The 19,167-nt window shown below is 42.8% G+C and overlaps 1 protein-coding gene across 1 annotated transcript in view; it reads right to left on the minus strand.

Annotated features, from left to right (window-relative positions):
* gabrg1 (gamma-aminobutyric acid type A receptor subunit gamma1) overlaps nt 1-19,167 on the minus strand; it is a gene marked incomplete at its 5' end in the record, with an annotated part of 111,143 nt that overhangs the window by 26,336 nt on the left and 65,640 nt on the right. Inside the window, one exon of the mRNA XM_041190138.1 lies at nt 4,143-4,295. Coding sequence (XP_041046072.1) covers nt 4,143-4,295 — 153 coding nt within the window. The remainder of the gene's footprint in view (nt 1-4,142; nt 4,296-19,167) is intronic.

A 19,167-nucleotide genomic window follows, 5' to 3' on the forward strand; every position in this document is an offset into this window, starting at 1 on the left:
AATAATATACATTGAACCAAAGAAGGAAACTATAAGAGGTGGGCTCAAGATCATGGTCATAGAGGTGGGTTTTAAGAAAGGTCTTATAGGAGGAGAGGGATACAGAAAGATTTAGGAATAGAATTCCTGAGCATTGGGGCCCAAATGGCTCAAGACCCAGTTGCCAATGGTGAGTTGATGAAAGGAAGAATGCACAACATAACAGAGACAGAAGAAAAACTGTTTGTCAGGTGCTACCCAAAGAGAAATTGAGGTTATTGAGAGAATTAAACATAAGGATAAGAATTTTAAGATTAATTATTGAGGCCCACAAGCTAACGTAGACAAACAAGGAATGGGGTGATGGGCAAGCAGGACTTCATACGCAATAGGAATATGGGAAGGAGGGTTTTGGGTGACATAAGGTCTCTAGTGTGTGGAGAATGGATGGAGGTCAGAAAATCTTTGAGTATAGAGATGACAAAGGTATCAATGAAGGTTTTAGCTCCAGGTGGACTGAAGTAAGAACAGAAGTGGGCCCAAAGCGGCACTTCTGACATGTCTTCCTTTTTCCTTAATCGAGGTTCTCCCCCCACAATTGTGGTTGACAAAGCCCTCAACTATTTCCGACCCATTTCCTGCACCTCTGCCCTCACACCTTCCCCTCCCTCCCAGAACCATGATAAGGTCCCCCTTGTCCTACCTATTCACCCCACAGCCTCCGCATTAAAAGGATCATCCTCTGACATTTCCACCAACTCCAGCATGATGCCACCACCAAACACATCTTCCCCTCACCACCCCTTGTCAGCATTCTGTTGGGCCCATTCCCTCCATGACACCCTGGTCCACTCCTCCATCGCCCCCCAACTCCTCATCTGCTCTTGACACCATCTTCCCATGCAATCGCAGAAGGTGCAACATCTGCCCCTTCACCTCCTCCCTTCTCACCAACCAAGGGCCCAAACACTCTTTTCAGGTGAAGCAGCGCTTTACTTGCACCTCCTTTAATTTGGTCTACTGTATTCGCTGCTCCCAATGCAGTCTCCTCTAAATTGGAGAGACTAAACACAAAGTGGTTGGCTGCTTTGTGAAACACCTTCACTCAGTCCGCAAGAATGTCCCTGACGTCCATTTTGCTTGCTATTTTGCCCACATGTCTGTCCTTGGCCTGCTGCAGTGTTCCAGTGAAGCCCAACGCAAACTGGAGGAACAGCACCTCATCTTCCAACTAGGCACTTTACAGCCTTCCAGACTTAACATTGAGTTCAACAGCTTCAGATCATTAACTCTCTCCTCCAGCTTCATCCCTTTTTAATTCAATTGTTTTTTTTTATTTCATTTTAATTTTAATTAATTATTTATTTAATTTTAAAAATTCCTTTTGCCCCAACATCCCTGACCCCCCAACCTTGGTCACAGCATAGGGCCATCTGTCACTGGTTTATATGTTGTGTTTTCACAGAGCACTGACCCTTATTCTGCTATTAACACATTCTGCTATCTTATCTTTTTGCCACTATCTGCACCTTGTTTAGTCTTTACCACTACCATTAACATTCTTTTGTTTTGTGTCCATGACATCTTTGTCAATCTCTCCTTAACTCCCACCTCTCTCTGACCTATCTAGCTTCACTTGCTTCACCCACTCTTAAACAGTATAAAATCCACCACATTTCTACTTTTTAGCTCTGAAGAAGAGCCATGCGGACTCGAAACATTAATTCTGTTTCCCTCTCCACAGATGCTAGACCTGCTAAGTTTTTCCAGCATTTTTTGTTTTTATTTCAGATTTCCAGCATCTGCGGTATTTTACTTTTATCAGAAGTGGGTGATGTTATGGAAGTGAAAGTAGACATGCTTTGAGAAGGAGAGAATCAGGAGCTCAGCTTAGGGTCAATTAGGAGGTCAGGATGGCAAATAATGTGTTTCTGTCTGGAGAGAGGAATAAAGTTCCTGGGGGAGACTGAAGACAATGTTTTTTGTCTATCGAAAGCTTAACAGGAAGAAATTGTGGCTCATTCAAGACTGTGTGCCAGACTAGCAGTCGGACAGCACAGAAGGTGTAGAAAGTTCAAGAAAGCTGGCGGAGAGGTAAAGTTGGGTGTTTTCAGTTATTTGAGGTACTAAGTTTCACTTGGACCTCTAAAAACTTTCAAGCATTCAATTATTATTTAAGAAAGATTTACTATATGAAAGCAAAAATGCTGATTAAAACACTGCTACTGCCAAGGAAACTCAATTGAAATTGATTTTCCTCTATTTTATTCAGCAGAGCTTTGATTTTTATTGCAGCTTCAATCAAAATAAATCATGAGATTGAGTACAAGTCAGGAGCAGCAAGTGGAAGTAAAAGTATTGGCGTTTGTGCCTGCTGTCAGTGGAAGTCTCCCTTGAGCTCCTGATCTTGGGCTTTGGGAGCTCAGGGGGTCAGAGTGAAACAATTGCATGTCCTTTTTGGGGTTGTACTTGCTTTTATTTATAGCTTTGGCCCAAGCAAAAGGAAATTTTCAAGATGGCAGACAAATACCTCCAAGCAGCCATGTTGAGAGGAAAGCGCCCAGTTATCCAGCAGACAGCATACATTTAGCATTTTTGTAAACCTGTAACCCCTGATGTTTAAATTTTAAAATGTTACTTTTGTTCATGTTTGAGTCAATTTGTGTAAAATTTAGAGACTGCCTCCTTAAATTGTTTTATATCTAGCCTTAAATTCTGAATTGATGATGGGGTGGCTACAGTCATGCACTAATTCCTGAAATACCGGAGAGCTGAAACTATCTTATAATCACCATGATAAGCAGTATAAATAAGTATCTTCTAAAAGCGTTTTCCCCTTAAAGTCCAGATTAAGAAAAATAACTTATGTTATTATGTCCTGCTGCAGAAACAAATTCTCAGTGGCAATTTAGGGAGGCCTTATGGTGCAGTGGTAATATCACTGCCTCTGAACCAGAAACTCTGGGTTCAGGTCCTATGCCAGAACTTGTTGACCATAGAAGGAGTGTTTGTAAACATGTTTCAATCAGCCTAGGAATCCTTCCATTTGTTTCCCAAAAAGGAAAAGTGTGTGTGAAGATAATGCTACAAAAAAATTGTGGAATATTAAGTTGATACAACTGATAATAGGAATAAGCATATCTTGCACATGCACTTATAAGTTATATTATCCTTCTCACACTGGATTTTCAACAGCTAACTAATCATTGCTTTTAAAAGTTACAGCTACACCTTAGGTGAGCAGAAATGAGCGACAGAACAGTTTTCTCAATCTCAGCATCTGGTTGTGTACAAGATGACTTCCCAAATAACCTATGGCCTACTTTACTACCATACAATTAGAGTTCTATCAGCTTTATTTGGATGGAATAAAAAGACCCTGAAGGCTTAATTGGATAGTCTTGAAAACAGATGGAGGGATCTCAATGAGTGATGACCTGGACACATTGCCTGAATGCAGACAAGCTTCCTGCTACCCATTCATTTGAATGATTTCTGTGTGCAGCTAACACTAACTGTGCTGCTCAATGGCTGGACACATTAGCAGGGCCAAATATAGTAAGTAGAACTCATCACTTAGAGCTGGCCTGTACTGTTTAAATTTAGTGGTGGGATAGTGGCGGAGGTAGGAGATGTATTGTGTCTGAAGCAGGTGCCGGGAGTCATTGTTGTAGAGAATCTAACCTGGGAAAGAGTGAGAAATAGCACAACAGGGGAGAGAGAGGGCTCCGCAATTTCTGAATGCTGTACTAGAGGTTTTGATGGACGAGACGGAGATGGAAGGAGGAGAGATGTTCTGTATCTGCAGGGAAGAAGAAGGCTCTCCAGACACAATCAAAAATCACAAGGTGGGATCGGACAGCCATGGAGCTGTTAAACGTTAGCTGGCTTCTTGAACCACCAGCTCTACACTTCCAGCAGTTGTTCACTGAACATGCGCTAATGCCTACACAAACATGGTGTCTCACAAATGTCATTTTGTAGCTCTAAGGGCACTCGCAGCACCCAAAAAACAGGCATCAATGACTTTAATGTCTTTCCCTTTGTCTCTTAAACTCCATTCATTTCTTATTAATGTTCATTTTAACAAAACAATTTATATGCATCAGCTCCTTCATAGTCAATGTTTTGACTCTAAAAATCTGTTTGGAATCAAGTTGTACCTAATGATGTTCTCGCTGGCACAGCATCTTTATTGATCCAGAATGACACCCAAGACAGGACCACTGTAAGCGAGCAAGGTATGTAGGTCTGAATAGTGAAGTACCCCATTCTTCTACTTAGATCAAAGAATATTGTCATTATGACATAATCTCCTGTAAAGAGAAAAATTAAATAACATTTTAGTTAACTTAAATAACAGTGTTTTTTAAGGATGAGTCAGTAAATAGGAATTGATTTTCCAAGTATTTTCTTAATCACATTTTCAATAGAATTGATTACACTTACTTCAGTTACGTTATAAGGTGTATTTACAGTTATTCAGACTGTAACAATGTTGTTAGGGGACCTTTTATGTGTACAGAAAGGTGAGGGATTTTTAAAAAATCTCTGGCAGCTAACTAGTGCACTGATGTTCTAACATAGTGCTGAAATGAAATTATCATAATAAATAGATAAGATATAATTGGTGTCTCAGTGAAATTAATGGGGCCAAAAATCTGTGGCCCATCTGATGCATTCTTGCATAACATTCGACAGCCTGTCATTAGGCCAAGGCCCAGTTACACTAGGCCTCCTTCAAAGGGTAAGGCCTCTGTCCTTACAAGTGCAGTCACATAAGAGGGAGGAAACTGGGGACTCTCAATGCCAAGAATGCCAATATCCTAAGTTCTCAGAGGAATTCGGCATAGGATCAGCAGCACTTTATTGAGTGCATTTGAGCATTAAATGTCAGTACTGTGTCTCACCCAGGGGTGCAAGCCAGAACATGAAAATCAGTATTAGTTATATCCTGAAATAAGTGCTAAATGCATTTACATGAGATCTTGGCTGCTGACTCCACCAGATGACTGGAGAGTCTTTTAGAGTCTCAAGTAGCTACTGGCCAAAGAAGGACTGCAGCTGTTTTGACCAGTGAAAAAAGGAATTATGGTGAGATGAATGGTGACATGGTTAGCACTGTTATACTTGATAAGTAATCATTTTACATGGACATGCACCTTACAGACAAATATTTAAGCAACAAAGAAAGAACTGAACAGAATCATTGAATCTTGCAGCACAAAAGGAGGTCATTCAACCCAACTTGCCAGTGCTGACTCTTTGCAAGAGCTGTTCTATTCAGTGGCACCCTGGCAGTTTATTCTCCTACCTTGCAAATTAGTCCTCTTCAAGTTTGCATCCAAATGCCTTTTGTAAGTTCCTAAGGAATCAGTTACCACCACACTTTCAGGTCGTACATTAGATCATGACACCTTGTAGCATAAAAAAAGGTATGAAGGGAAAACAAAGAGCAGGGTTGTGCCTCCGCAATGTTTGGGGCAGTTGGCGGAATGGAGATCTGTAGCACCCTGGACTGTTGGAGGATGAAGGAGTCATGGCAGCTGCCAGAAAAATGAGCACACACCTGTAGGGATCTCTTGTTGTGGTTGCAGACCATCTGAACACAGAGGGAGTGGAAGTTCTCCTTGTTGATGAATCTGATTGGATGCTCTCGTGGCACCTTGATGGCCACATGGGTGCAATCAATGATTCCCTGTGAGGTTCCCTGCACCTGAAGAAACCCAGAGATGGAGGGAGGCAATTCCCATTGCCCTCTGTGCATGGGAGAGCCCATCTGTTTAAAATTGTATGTACTAGCCAACTCTCACAAATAATATATCAGCAATCAGTGAGATACAGTGGTGAGCAGCCATTTGAGAGATGCCACCAAGGTCCATAAATCCTTGGAAGGAGCCAGAGGCAATGGATTCAAGGTCACAATGACTTTGACGGCTACTGGCAGGGCATGGCCAGCAGTACTGCAAATTGTGAGATCTTCTGCTATGACGATACAAACCTCGGTGGCCATCTGCCTGGGTAGGCACAGTCTCCTGCAGCACTGGTTCTCTGACATTTTTCAAGCAACTTTGCCTTCGGTGGTGTACCAGGTCAGGCCTCTTTTGCCTTTCTGCCCTTCATCGCTCCCCGCTGCCTCTTGCATGTCTGAGGCTCTGCCTCTCTGGTGGAGAATGATTCGCCTCTTCGCCACATGATCTAGTATTTGAGAATTGTAAGCACATTACCAGCTGTTGACTTACTTGTGCTCAGTTGCACTCATGATGGTTTCTTGAAGCCTTACACCCTCCTCTTATGGCGTAACAATGCCAAGAAGGTCACGACCCCGCTCTACTGCCCAAGTGAGCACAGATCACACTGTCTGCAGCTTCTACACACTCAATGGCACCAATAGGCCAATGGCTTAGTGTCCCTCTTGTTACAGCTGGAATGGGAGGAGTGCATAGTTAATCTAGCCCCACTGCTCCTCAGGTCACAATATTAGTTTAAATGTTCAATTTAGTCACCAAAATGGCCAATTGTTTACCTTCGCTACTGTTTCCCAGAATAAAATAAACTTTGACCAGGCTTCTTTCACTAATGGGGGGTGGTGATGCATAATGGTATTGTCGCTGAACTAGTAATCTAGAGACCCAGGGTAATGCTCTGGGGACCCTGGTTCAAATCTCGCCATGGCAGGTGGTGAAATTTGAATTCAATGAAAATCTGGAATTAAAAATCTAATGATGACCATGGACCATTGTTGATTGTTGTAAAAACCCATCTGGTTCACTAATGTTCTTTAGGGAAGGAAATCTGCCATCCTTACCTGGTCTGGCCTACATGCGGCTCCAGATGCAATGTTGTTGACTCTTAAATGCCCTCTGAAATGGCCCAGCAAGACACTCAGTGTGACAAACTGCTATAAAGTCTCAAAGGAGGAATGAAATCGGACGGGCCACCCGGCACCAACCTAGGCAACGGAAACGACAATGACAATCTCAGCCCTGCCGGCCCTGCAAAGTCCTCCTTACCAACATCTGGGGGCTAGTGCCAAAATTGGGAGAGCTGTCTCACAGACTATTCAAACAACAGCCTAACACAGTGACCCTCACAGAATCATACCTTAAAGATAATGCCCAGACACCACCATCATCGTGCCTGGGTATGTCTTGTCCCACCGACAGGACAAGCCCAGCAGAGGTGGTGGCACAGTGGTATACAGTCGGGAGGGAGTTTCGCTGGGAGTCCTCAACATTGACTCTGAATCCCACGAAGTTTTATGGCATCAGCTCAAACATGGGCAAGAAAACCTCCTGCTGATTACCACATAGCACCCTCCCTCAGTTGATGAATCAGTCCTCCTCCATATTGAACACCACTTGGAGGAAGCACTGAGGGTGGAAAGGGTGTAGATTGTACTCTGGGTGGGGGACTTTGATGTCTATCACCAAGAGTGGCTCAATAGCACCACCACAGACCGAGATGGCCGGGTCCTAAAGGACATAGCTGCGAGACTGGGGCTGTGGCTGGTGGTGAGGGAACAAACAAGAGGGAAAAACATACTTGACCTCATCCTCACCAACCTGCCTGCCGCAGATGCATCTGTCCATGACAGTATCGGTGCTCAGCCATTGTGGAGATGAAGTGCCGTCTTCACATTGAGGATGCCCTCCATCATGTTGCAGGGCAAAAACATTAGTGGGGGTTGTATATAGACCCCCAAACTGTAGTGGTGATGTTGGGGATGGCATTAAACAGGAAATTAGAGACCCATTCAATAATGGAACAGCTGGAATTATGGATGACTTTAATCTGCATATAGATTGGGCAAATCAAATTAGTAACAATACCGTAGAGGAGGAACTCCTGGAGTGTATATGGGATGGTTTTTTGAACCAATACGTTGAGGAACCAACTAGAGAACAGGCCATCCTAGACTGGGTATTGTGTAATGAGAAAGGAATAATTGGCAATCTTGTTGTGTGAGGTCCCTTGGGGATGAGCAGCCATAATATGATAGAATTCTTCATCAACATGGAGAGTAATGTAGTTGATTCTGAGACTAGGGTCCTGAACCTTAATAAAGGAAACTATGATGGTATGAGGCATGAATTGGCTATAATGGATTGAGAAACATTACTCAAAGGATGACGGAGGATAGGCAATGGCAAACATTCAAAGAGCACATGGGTGGACTGCAACAATTGTTTATTCCTAAACAAAAACAGAATTACCTGGAAAAACTCAGCAGGTCTGGCAGCATCGGCGGAGAAGAAAAGAGTTGACGTTTCGAGTCCCCATGACTCTTCAGCAGTTCTGCTGAAGGGTCATGGGGACTCGAAACGTCAACTCTTTTCTTCTCCGCCGATGCTGCCAGACCTGCTGAGTTTTTCCAGGTAATTCTGTTTTTGTTTTGGATTTTCAGCATCTGCAATTTTTTGTTTTTATCTAATTGTTTATTCCTGTCTGGCACAAAAGTAAAACAGGAAGGGTGGCCAAACCATGGCTTACAAGAGAAATTAGAGATAGTATAAGATCCAAGGAAGAGGCATACAAATTGGTCATACAAAACAACAGACCTGAGAATTGGGAGAAGTTTAGAATTCAGCAAAGGAGGACCAAGGGATTGATTAAGGAGAAAAAAAAGTATGAGAGTAAGCTTGTGGGGAACATAAAAACTGACTGTAAAACTTCTATAGGTATGTGAAGAGAAAACGATTGGTGAGGACAAATGTAGGTCCCTTACAGTCAGAAACAGGGGAATTTACAATGAGGAACAAAGAAATGGCTGACCAACTAAATTCTGTCTTCACAAAGGAGGACACTAATAACATACCAGAAATGTTGGGGAACACAGGGTTTAGGGAGAGGGAGGAACTGAAAGAAATCAGTATTAGTAGGGAAATGGTGTTGGAGAAAGTGATGGGATTGAAGGCCGATAAATCCCTAGGGCCTAATAATCTACATCCTGGAATACTTAAGGAAGTGGCCCTATAAATAGTAGATGCATTGGTGGTTATCTTCCGAGATTCTATCGACTCTGGAAAAGTTCCTACAGATTGGAGGGTAGCTAATGTAACCCCACTATTTAAAAAGGGAGGTAGAGAAAAAACAGGGAATTATAGACCAGTCAGCCTGATGTCAGTAGTGAGGAAAATTCTAGAGTCCATTATAAAAGATTTAATAGCTGAGCACTTGGAAAACAGTGGCAGAATTGGACAGAGTCAGCATGGATTTACGAAAGGGAAATGATGCTTGACAAATCTACTGGAATTTTTTGAGAACGTAACTAGTAGGGTTGATGAGGGGGAACCAGTGGATGTGGTTTATTTGGACTTTCAGAAGGCTTTCGACAAAGTCCCTCATAAGAGATTAGCGTGTAAAATTAAAGCATATGGGATTGGGGTAGTATATTGAGATGGATAGAAAACTGTTTGGCAGGCAGGAAACAAAGAGTAGGAATAACCAGGTCTTTTTCCAAATGGCAGGCCGTGACTAGTGGGGTACCGCAAGGATCGGTGCTGGGACCCCATATATTCACAATATATATTAATGATTTAGATGAGGGAATTAAATGTAATATCTCCAAGTTTGCAGTTGACACAAAGCTGGGTGGGAAGGTGAGCTGTGAGGAGGATGCAGATGTGCTTCAGTGTGATTTGGACAAGCTGAGTGAGTGGACAAATGCATGGCAGATGCAGTATAATTTAGATAAAAGTGAGGTTATCCACTTTGGTAGCAAAAACAGGAAGGCAGATTATTATCTGAATGGCTATAAATTGAGAGAGGAGAATGTGCAATGAGACCTGGGTGTCCTTGTACACCAGTCACTGAAGGTAAGCATGCAGGTGCAGCAGGCAGTAAAGAAGGCAAATGGTATGCTGGCCTTCATAGCGAGAGGATTCGAGTACAGGAGCAAGGATGTCTTGTTGCTATTATACAGTGCTTTGGTGAGACCACACCTGGAATACTGTCTGCAGTTTTGGTCTCTTTATCTGAGGAAGGATGTTCTTGCTATAGAGGGAGTGCAGCGAAGATTTACCAGACTGATGGGATGGCAGGACTGACATGTGAGGAGAGATTGAGTCAGTTAGGATTATGTTCGCAGGAGTTCAGAAAAATGAGGGGGATCTCATTGAAACCTATAAAATTCTAACAGGACTAGACAGGGTAGATGCAGGAAGGATGTTCCCGATGGTGGGGGAGTCCAGAACCAGGGGTCACAGTCTGAGGATACGGGGTAGACCATTTAGGACTGAGATGAGGAGAAATTTCTTCACCCTGAGAGTGGTGAGCCTGTGGAATTCTATACCACAGAAAGTAGTTGAGGTCAAAACATTGTATATTTTCAAGAAGGTGTTAGATATAGCTCTTGGGGCAAAAGGGATCAAAGGATATGGGGAGAAAACGGGAGCAGGTTATTGAGTCGGATGATCAGCCATGATCATGATGAATGGCGAAGCAGGATTGAAGGGCCGAATGGACTACTGTCGCTCCTATTTTCTATGTTTCTATGTTCACCACCCTGCAAAATCGGATAGATTTCAAACAGATCTAGAAACTCAAGTTTGGGCATCCATGAGGCGCTGTGGGCCATCAGCAGCCCACATCAGAATTGTACTCACACACAATCTGTAACCTCAGGCCTGGCATATCCCCCACTCTACCATTACCATCAAGCCAGGGGATCAACCCTGGTTCAATGAAGAGTGCAGGATGGCAGCACCATGCATGCCTAAAATGAGATATCACCCTGGTGAAGCTATAACACAGGACTACTTGCGTGCCAAACAGCATAAGCAGCAAGTGATAGGACAGAGCTAAGCCATCCCCCAACCAGTGAATCAGGTCTAAGCTCTGCAGTCCTGCCACATCCATTCATGAATGGTGGTGGACAATTAAACAACTTACTGGAGGAGGGGGCTCCACAAATATCCTCATCCTCACTGATGGAGGAGCCCAGCACATCAGTGCAAAAGATAAGGCAGAAGCATTTGCTACAATCTTCAGCCAGATAGGCCGAGTGAATGATTTATCTTGGCTTCCTCCGGAGGATCCCAGCATTACAGGTACCAGTCTTCAGCCAATTCTATTCACTCCACGTGATATCAAGACACTGGGCACAGCAAAGGCTATGGGCCCTGACAATATTCTGGCAGTTTTACTGAAGACTGTGCTCCAGAACTTGCCGCGCCCATTGCCATGCTGTTCCAGGATAGCTACAACACTGGCATCCACCCGGCTATGTGGAAAATTGCCCAGGTATGTCCTGTACACAAAAGGCAGGACTAATCCAACCCAGCCCATTATCGCCCCATCAGTCTACTCTCCATTATTAGTAAAGTAATGGAAGGGATCATCAACAGTGCTATCAAGTGGCACTTGCTTACCAATAACCCTGCTCACTGATGCCTAGTTTGGAATCCGCCAGGGACACTTAGCTCCTGTCCTCATGACAGCCTTGGTTCAAACATGGACAAAAGAGCTGAACTCTTGAGGTAAGGTGAGAGTGACTGTCCTTGACATCAAGGCAGCATTTGACTCAGTGTGGCATCAAGGAGCCCTAGCAAAACTGGAGTCAATGGGAATCAGGAGGAAAACTCTCTGCTGGCTGGAGTCATACCTAGCACAAAGCAAAATAGTTGTGGTTGTTGGAGGTCAGTCATCTCAGCTCCAGGACATCACTGCAGGAGTTCCTCAGGGTAGTGTTCTCAGCCCAACCATCTTCAGCTGCTTCATCAATGACCTTCCTTCCATCATAAGGTTAGAAGTGGGGATGTTCGCTGATGATTGCACAATGTTCAGCAGTATTTGTGACTCCTTTTATACTGAAGCTGTCCATGTCCAAATGCAGCAAGACGTGGACAATATCCACGCTTAGGCTGACAAGTTTCAGGTAACATTCGTGCCACACAAGTGCCAGGCAATGACCATCTCCAACAAGAAAGAATCCAACCATCGCCCTTTGATGTTCAATGGCATTACCATCACTGAATCCCCCACTATTAACATCCTGGTGGTTACCATTGAACAGAAACTGAACTGGAATACCCATTTATGTACTGTGACTACAAGTGCAGGTCAGAAATAAGGAATCGTGCAATGAGTAACTCACCTCCTGACTCCCTGAAGCCTGTTCACCATCTACAAGGAACAAGTCAGGAGTGTGATGGAGTATTCCCCACTTGCCTGGATGATTGCAGCTCCCAAACCACTCAAGAATCTCGACACCATCCGGGATAAAGCAGCCCACTTGATTGGCACCACATCCACAAACATTCACTCCCTCCATCATCATGCACAGTAGTAGCAGTGTGCACAAGATGCACTGCAGGAATTCACCAACAATCCTTCGACAACACCTTTCAAACCCATGACTGCTACCATCTAGAAGGACAAGGGCAGCAGATAGATGGGAACACCACCACCTGAAGTTCCTCTCCAAGTGACTCACCATGCTGTCTTGGAAATATATCACCGTTCTTTCACTGTCACTGGGTCAAAATCCTGGAACTCCCTCCCTAACAGCACTGTGGGTATACCTGCACCACATGGACTGCAGTTCAAGAAGGCAACTCACCACCATCTTCGTAAGGGCAACTAGGGATGGTCAATAAATGCAGACCATCCAGCAAAGCCCACATCTCATGAATGAATTTTAAAAATAACAACAAACTTATTAGTTTATTATAAAAACAGTCTTTTCAAATAGAATGGCAAAGCTTATTAACATGAAGAATGGAATATAAAAGTATACTAATTACTCTTTTGATATACCTTAAGTCACACACATACACCAAAAAAGAAAGGTATTCTGCCAAAAGTTAAAATTCAATGGTTCAATGGTAAAAGGAAAGATGATGGAGTCCTTGAAATGGCATCCGGGGAATGTGGTTCGTCGCTTGGCGCTGATCTGTAAAACAGTCATTAACTCTTACTCTGCTTTTCTGGTGGACTCGAGGAACAACTGCAGGTACTCAAATCTAGCATGTAGCGCAACTTAGGAGCAGCTTATATTCACTTCTGGCTGTGGGCTGGCTCTGCACTGCAAAATGGCTGCTGTCGTCCTTTCACAAGAACTTGGTCCTCCATCTACTCAAAGCAAAACCAAAGCCAACTTTTTAAACACAGTTTCCAGGCCTGCTTTTTCTTTCCAGAGCTATAACCTACCATGTCGCCCCTTTTGTACACCACCAACTTCTTTACAACTGCTTAATTACCTTTTCTTGTAAATGGATGTCTCTTCCAAGAAAAGCAATCAGAGTTCTTGCATTAATCCCTTAAGAACAACGTCTTTAAAACACAAGTTCTTCCAGAATGTTCTTTGTCCTTGAAGATGAACCATTTTCTATGATTAAAGTGTTCATGAGACCTCCCGTCTTGGAGAAATGAAATGCCTAAATTTCTATGCGTTTCATTACGACGTATAATAAAACATAAACAAAAATACTGAAAGACACCCACACTGTCATTCATTCACTTTTTATACAAAGCTAATACAGTTATTCTCTGTATCGCTTTGGCCTTTAGCAAATTTAATGCAAAGTTAAATCCTAGACAAAGCATCAGCAATTACATTGTTTTTCCCCACAATGAGGACAATCTTTAAGTGGTAAGGCTATAATAATAAACTCCATTGAAATAGTCTGACATTCTTGTTCTTAAATTTTTCCACAAAGGCTAAGCGGCTGTGATCAGGATATCGTGTCTCCCTGTATCCACGGTGGACATATACATCAAAATGATTAAGAACCAGTTTTCCACTTTTCAACTGTAGAGTATCTTTTTTGATGTTGATTCAGCTTTTTGGAAGAGTATCCCACTGGCCTTTCAATGCCCAATTCTTCTTCTTGTAACAGGACTGCACCAACACCCAGGTCACTAGCATCAATTGCTACTTTGAAGGATTTAGTTAAATTTAGAGCACTGAGCACTGGTTCATTGATCAATAATTCTTTTAGCCTTTCAAAAAATGCCTGGCACTCTCCCGTCCACACTACCTTGCCTTCTTTTGTAGCAAGTCCATCAGTGGAGCTGCTATAGTACTGAAATTTGGAACAGATTTGCGGTAAAACCCACATGTCCCCAAGAACTTCATGATCTGTTGTTTAGTTTTAGGGGCAGGGAACTCCACTGATGCCTGTATTTTCACTGTTCTTGGAAACAGTTGTCCTTGCCCTATATATGCCCTAGATAAGTTATTCGCGCTTTAGCAAATTTACTTTTGGCAAAGTTTATTACCAGATCAGCAGACCATTTTTTAAACAGGGCTTCTAGCTGTTTCAGGTGGTGTTTACACGTGTCACTATATATCAGATAAACCACGCAGTTAGGAACACTGGCCACCACTTGGTTCATTAGCCTGTGAAAAGTTGCTGGGGCATTTTTTTGCCCAAATGGCATTACTTGGCATTGGAAAAGACATTCTGGCATGACAAAGACTGATATTTCTTTAGCTCAGGGTGCTAAAGGAACCTGATAATATCCCTTTATCAGATCTATTTTAGTAAAAAAGACATAGCACTGCCAACTCTGTCAATACAATCTTCCAAATGAGAAATTGGGTAGGAATCTGCTTTTGTTACAGCATTGATCTTTCTGTAGTCTATATACAACCTGATTGAATGATCTGGTTTAGGCACTAACACAACAGGGGAACCCAAGCTGCTTTGGCTAGGTTCAATGAAGTGATTTTCTAACATGCACTGGATCTTTACTTTCACCTGAGTCTGTTTCTGTGGCCCTAAGCAATAAGGATGCTGTTTTACAGGATTGGATTCTCCTACATCCACATCATATAAGGCTAAAGTTGTACATCCTGGTTTGTCCCTACAGAGACCTTTAGATTCTGTAAGTAGCCTCACTAGATCTTCTCATTGTCCTGCACCTAAGTATGAAAACATGGGGCAGAATTTTGCCCTTGGTAGCCTTCCCGATAGGAAGTGCTATGCGCTTCCTGTGCAGGGGGTGGAGGGAATCCCCAGCGAAAGAGCGCACTGCTACCTGAGACAAGGTGCTGTCTCAGGGAGATTACTGATAGCGTACAAAATTTAAAAATTAGAGAAATGAAAGTATTAACATGTCCCCCTCATATGACAATGTCACATGAGATGGGACATGTTAATAAATATCACATTACAGTTATTAAAGTTTTTAAAAAGGAACATGAAACCTCATCCCGCTGGTGGATGAGGTTTCATGTATTATCAGAAGCCCGCTGGGGCTCCTGGCCTGCCCGCCAGCCTTAAGGTTGGATGGGCAGGTCTTTAAAAATCTTAATTAGCCTGTCAATGGCCTTAATTGGCCATTGACAGGTTGGTGGGCGGACAGCTGATTTCACTGTCCACCCACCTTCCTGAAAACCTAAAGGGACTGCCATGATGTCAGGGTTCCGCCCAATGTCATCCCGCATTATTTTCCCGTCGGTGAGAGGGCTCCGCCCCCAAATCGCCAATGGGAAAATTCTGGCCATGGTGTCTAACCATCCTAATGTTTCAGTGTTAGTTAACTGGATAGTAGGAGGTTCAATTTGTGAACTGTCTAAATCTCCTTCTGGCTTACTTTCACTGCCTCTTTCATCCTTCACTGTGCTTAGTACCTGACTTACCTGCTCCTCTTATCCTCCTGCCTACAATGATATTGTTTCAACATATTGATATGACACAGCATATTCTTTTTCCTATAGTCTGGGATTTTTATCAAATAAGTTACTTTATCATACCCTCTTAATTACCTTGTATGGACCACGGAACCATGCTTTCAGAAGTGCCCCCTGTAAAGGCAATAACACTAACATCCCCTGGTTGTAATGTTCGGGTAACAGCTTATCTAGCCATTCCTTTATCTTTGTCTGAGAAACTTTTAAGATGTCATTCAGCCATTTTGCAGGCTCCTGTGAGCTGTTCCTGGAACACAGATACATAAGGCAGAACTTTCCCCCTGTCACGGGGGGAAAGTTTAAGAGCGGGCGTGGGCAGGCACGCCTCGGATCAGCGCCACCGATCGGGGGCACACCACCATTTTATGTGGGTGGGCCTTAATTGGCCCGCCCAGCGTGATATCTGCAAGGAAGTGCTATGTGCTCCCTGTGCAGGCAGGGGGGAGGATTCCCTGAGCCGAGGGTGCACTCTTTCGCGCATGCGCATGAAAGAGCGAACTCATCTCCCTGGGGCTAGGTGCTGCCTCAGGGTGATTGGCTACACATTAAAAACATATTGAAAACAGAAAAATAAAATTTCCCTGACATGTTCCCTCATGTGACACTGTCACATGAGTTGGGACATGTCCATCATTTTCAGTTTCACTTTTATTAAAAATTTATAAACATACATGAAACCTCATCCCGCCCGTGGATGAGGTTTCATGCTTTTTCCAATGCCCGCCAGAGCTCCCGGCCTGCCCACCAACCTTAAGGTTGGATGGGAAAATCCACTAATTACACTAATTGGTTTGTTAATGGCCTCAATAGGCTATTGACAGGTTGGTGGGTGCACAGCTGATTCGGCTGAGCCCCTGCCAACCTGAAAATTTAAATGGGGTAGGGTGGCATCGGGAGTTCTGCCCGACATCATGCTGTGTCAATTTACGCATCAGCAAGCAAGCCCCACCCCCGCTCGCCGACTGGGAAATCCTGGCCATAATCTAACATAGAGGATTTGTCCCTCTGTCCTAAAAAATGTATTTCATTAATTTCAGAGGACCACTTACCTCATGTCCATAAATTTTCATGTACTATCCTTTATATCTCTTTATGATATTTGGGCAGTACCACTACATGATGAACAACCACTCTCAGCTGCAGGTCTGTTAGGAGGTCTTAATTTCCTCATTTGTATCCCCTTTTAATATAATAATATTCTGGAACATAGCCTCAGCCTCAGCTTCAGTTTAGGCTGTTTGAACTATCTTACTTAACTCTGGATTGGCTTGTTGAGCCTCAACTAGAGAAGATCTAGTAAACATCTTTTTTGAATTACCTATGTCTTAAAAGAAAGTTTCAGTGAGCCAAACATCTGTCTGTGGTATCACTTTGACTTCCGATGATAAACTTTGCTTAGCCATTGCTTGGGTCATCACACACGAAGGAAAAATTACTGGAATCATTTCCAACACAGCTCCATCTCTTTAACCTCACCTGGGCTTTCCATAATTATGGGAGAAGCTATTACTTTTCCTAAGAGTAAATCAACTCCATCTATAGGTAACTTCTGAACAACTCCTATCATCACTATCTCAGACAATAGGTCACACTCCAAATGCAACTGGTACAAAAGCATGGATACTCCCCACCAATATCATATATTAAAACTTTAGCTTTTAATGTGCTTTCTGGTGGAAAACTTATGCGTTTCCCCAGCACAAGTGTTTGAGTGCATCCCGTATCTCTAAATATAATTATAGATTTAGCTGTCTCATTTGACGGTTAAGCGGTTACTTTTCCTCTCAACAAAAATTCTTTATAATTCTCATGTATTTCATTCATCTCTCCTGAACTCACAGCATTGTTCACACTCAGATTCACAGCTGTAGTTAGCGCTAGAACTTGAACTGTTGTATTTTCAGTCAGGGTTCTTTTTCCTGAATTGCCCTTACATGCCTTAATAAGTCCCATGGATTTCCTGCACAACTTCAAACAATCTGCATGAACATGACCCAACTTATTACAATGGAAACACTTAGGCCTTTGAGTATCACTACCACCCTCAGTACCTTCCTTTCCGGGGAATTCCGAGGGGGAATTCCTGGAGCATTCTCAGCTTCTCCTTCCTTGGCAATAAGCCTGCCTTTCACCTTCCCACCTTCTATCCTTCTTGGGCTTGTGGGGGCGATGGAAAAAAAAGGTTTTGAATAATGGACCAGCTCATAGTTATCAACCATCTCCACTGCCTGTCCAGCTGTTGGAACTCTCCGATCTTCAACATGGGTTCTAACTACTGGGGGAAGTGAATTTTTAAATTCTCCCAGGAGAATTATTTCCCTAGGGGCTTCATACGTTATCTCTATCTTTAATGCCCATATCCAATGGTCAAAATTACTTTGCTTTACCCTCTCAAATTCAACATAGGTCTGCCCAGGCTGTTTCCTTATGTTTCAAAATTTCTGCCTGTATATCTCAGGGAGCAACTCATACACACTAAGAATAGCCTTTTTTACTGCATGATAATCTTTAGAAAGCTCTTCTAAAAACGATGCATAAACCTGATGAGCTTTATCCACCAACTTACTCTCTGGAACAATGTCCGGATTTCTTTTAGCCACTTCATTTGATTAGCTACCATCTCAAATGAAATGAAGAGTGCTTCTACAGCCCTTTCCTCAAACTTTGGAAGGGCTTGTACAAATTTAAACATCTCCCCACTGGGCTTTGGCTTGGATGTGTTTTTTCCCTCATCTGAACCTTCTTCAGCACCTGAGGCCTCTCTTTTTAATTCCAGCCTTTTAAGCTGGTATTCCCTTTCTTATTCCTTCTCTCTCTCCTTTGCCTCCCTTTCTTTAGCCTTCTCTCTTTCCTCCCTTGCTAACTTCTTTCTCTGGAGGTCAAGTTTCTGCATTTCCAATTCTGTTTCTTTTTCTTTTTCAACTTTTCTCATTGCTCTTTCTCTTTCTTTTTCTTTTGCCTCCAATATAAGTTTTTTTTCAGTTTTTTTCATTCCAAGGTCCTTCATTTGCACCTGAATCCTCATTAACTCAATTGACTCACCCCCTGAAAAATCTTGTATCCCTTCCAATTTCAAATGCTGTGCTATTTTATTACCGCAACTATATTCGTCTGCAATTCCAACTGCAATTTATCTGATAATCCCGTTAGTTTAGCCTTGGTTACTTTTTGTAAACCAGTCAGGGTTAAGTCTTCTATCCTTAGAAAAGTCTTAGCAATTTCCAAACCATTTTGGTTTACGACTGTATAAAAAAGCTGGTCTCCTTCCTTTTATCCTCTTTTACCATGTTTCAAATTCCGCAAGAGACCCTATTCTATGTTACGACCAGATTGGGAGGAATGTGCAGTTAATCTAATCCCACGACTCTACAAGTCACACCATTAGATTAAATGTTCGATTCACTCACCAAAATGACCAATTAGTTACCTTTGCTACTGCTTCCCAGAATAAAAGAGACATTAACAACAAGGCTTCTTTCACTAAACAACAAACTTATTAGGTTATTATAAAAACAGTCTTGTCAAATAGAAAGGCAAGACTTATTAAC

Source organism: Carcharodon carcharias, chromosome 1 (genome assembly GCF_017639515.1).
Source record: "Carcharodon carcharias isolate sCarCar2 chromosome 1, sCarCar2.pri, whole genome shotgun sequence".
Classification (NCBI taxonomy): Eukaryota; Metazoa; Chordata; class Chondrichthyes; order Lamniformes; family Lamnidae; genus Carcharodon; species Carcharodon carcharias.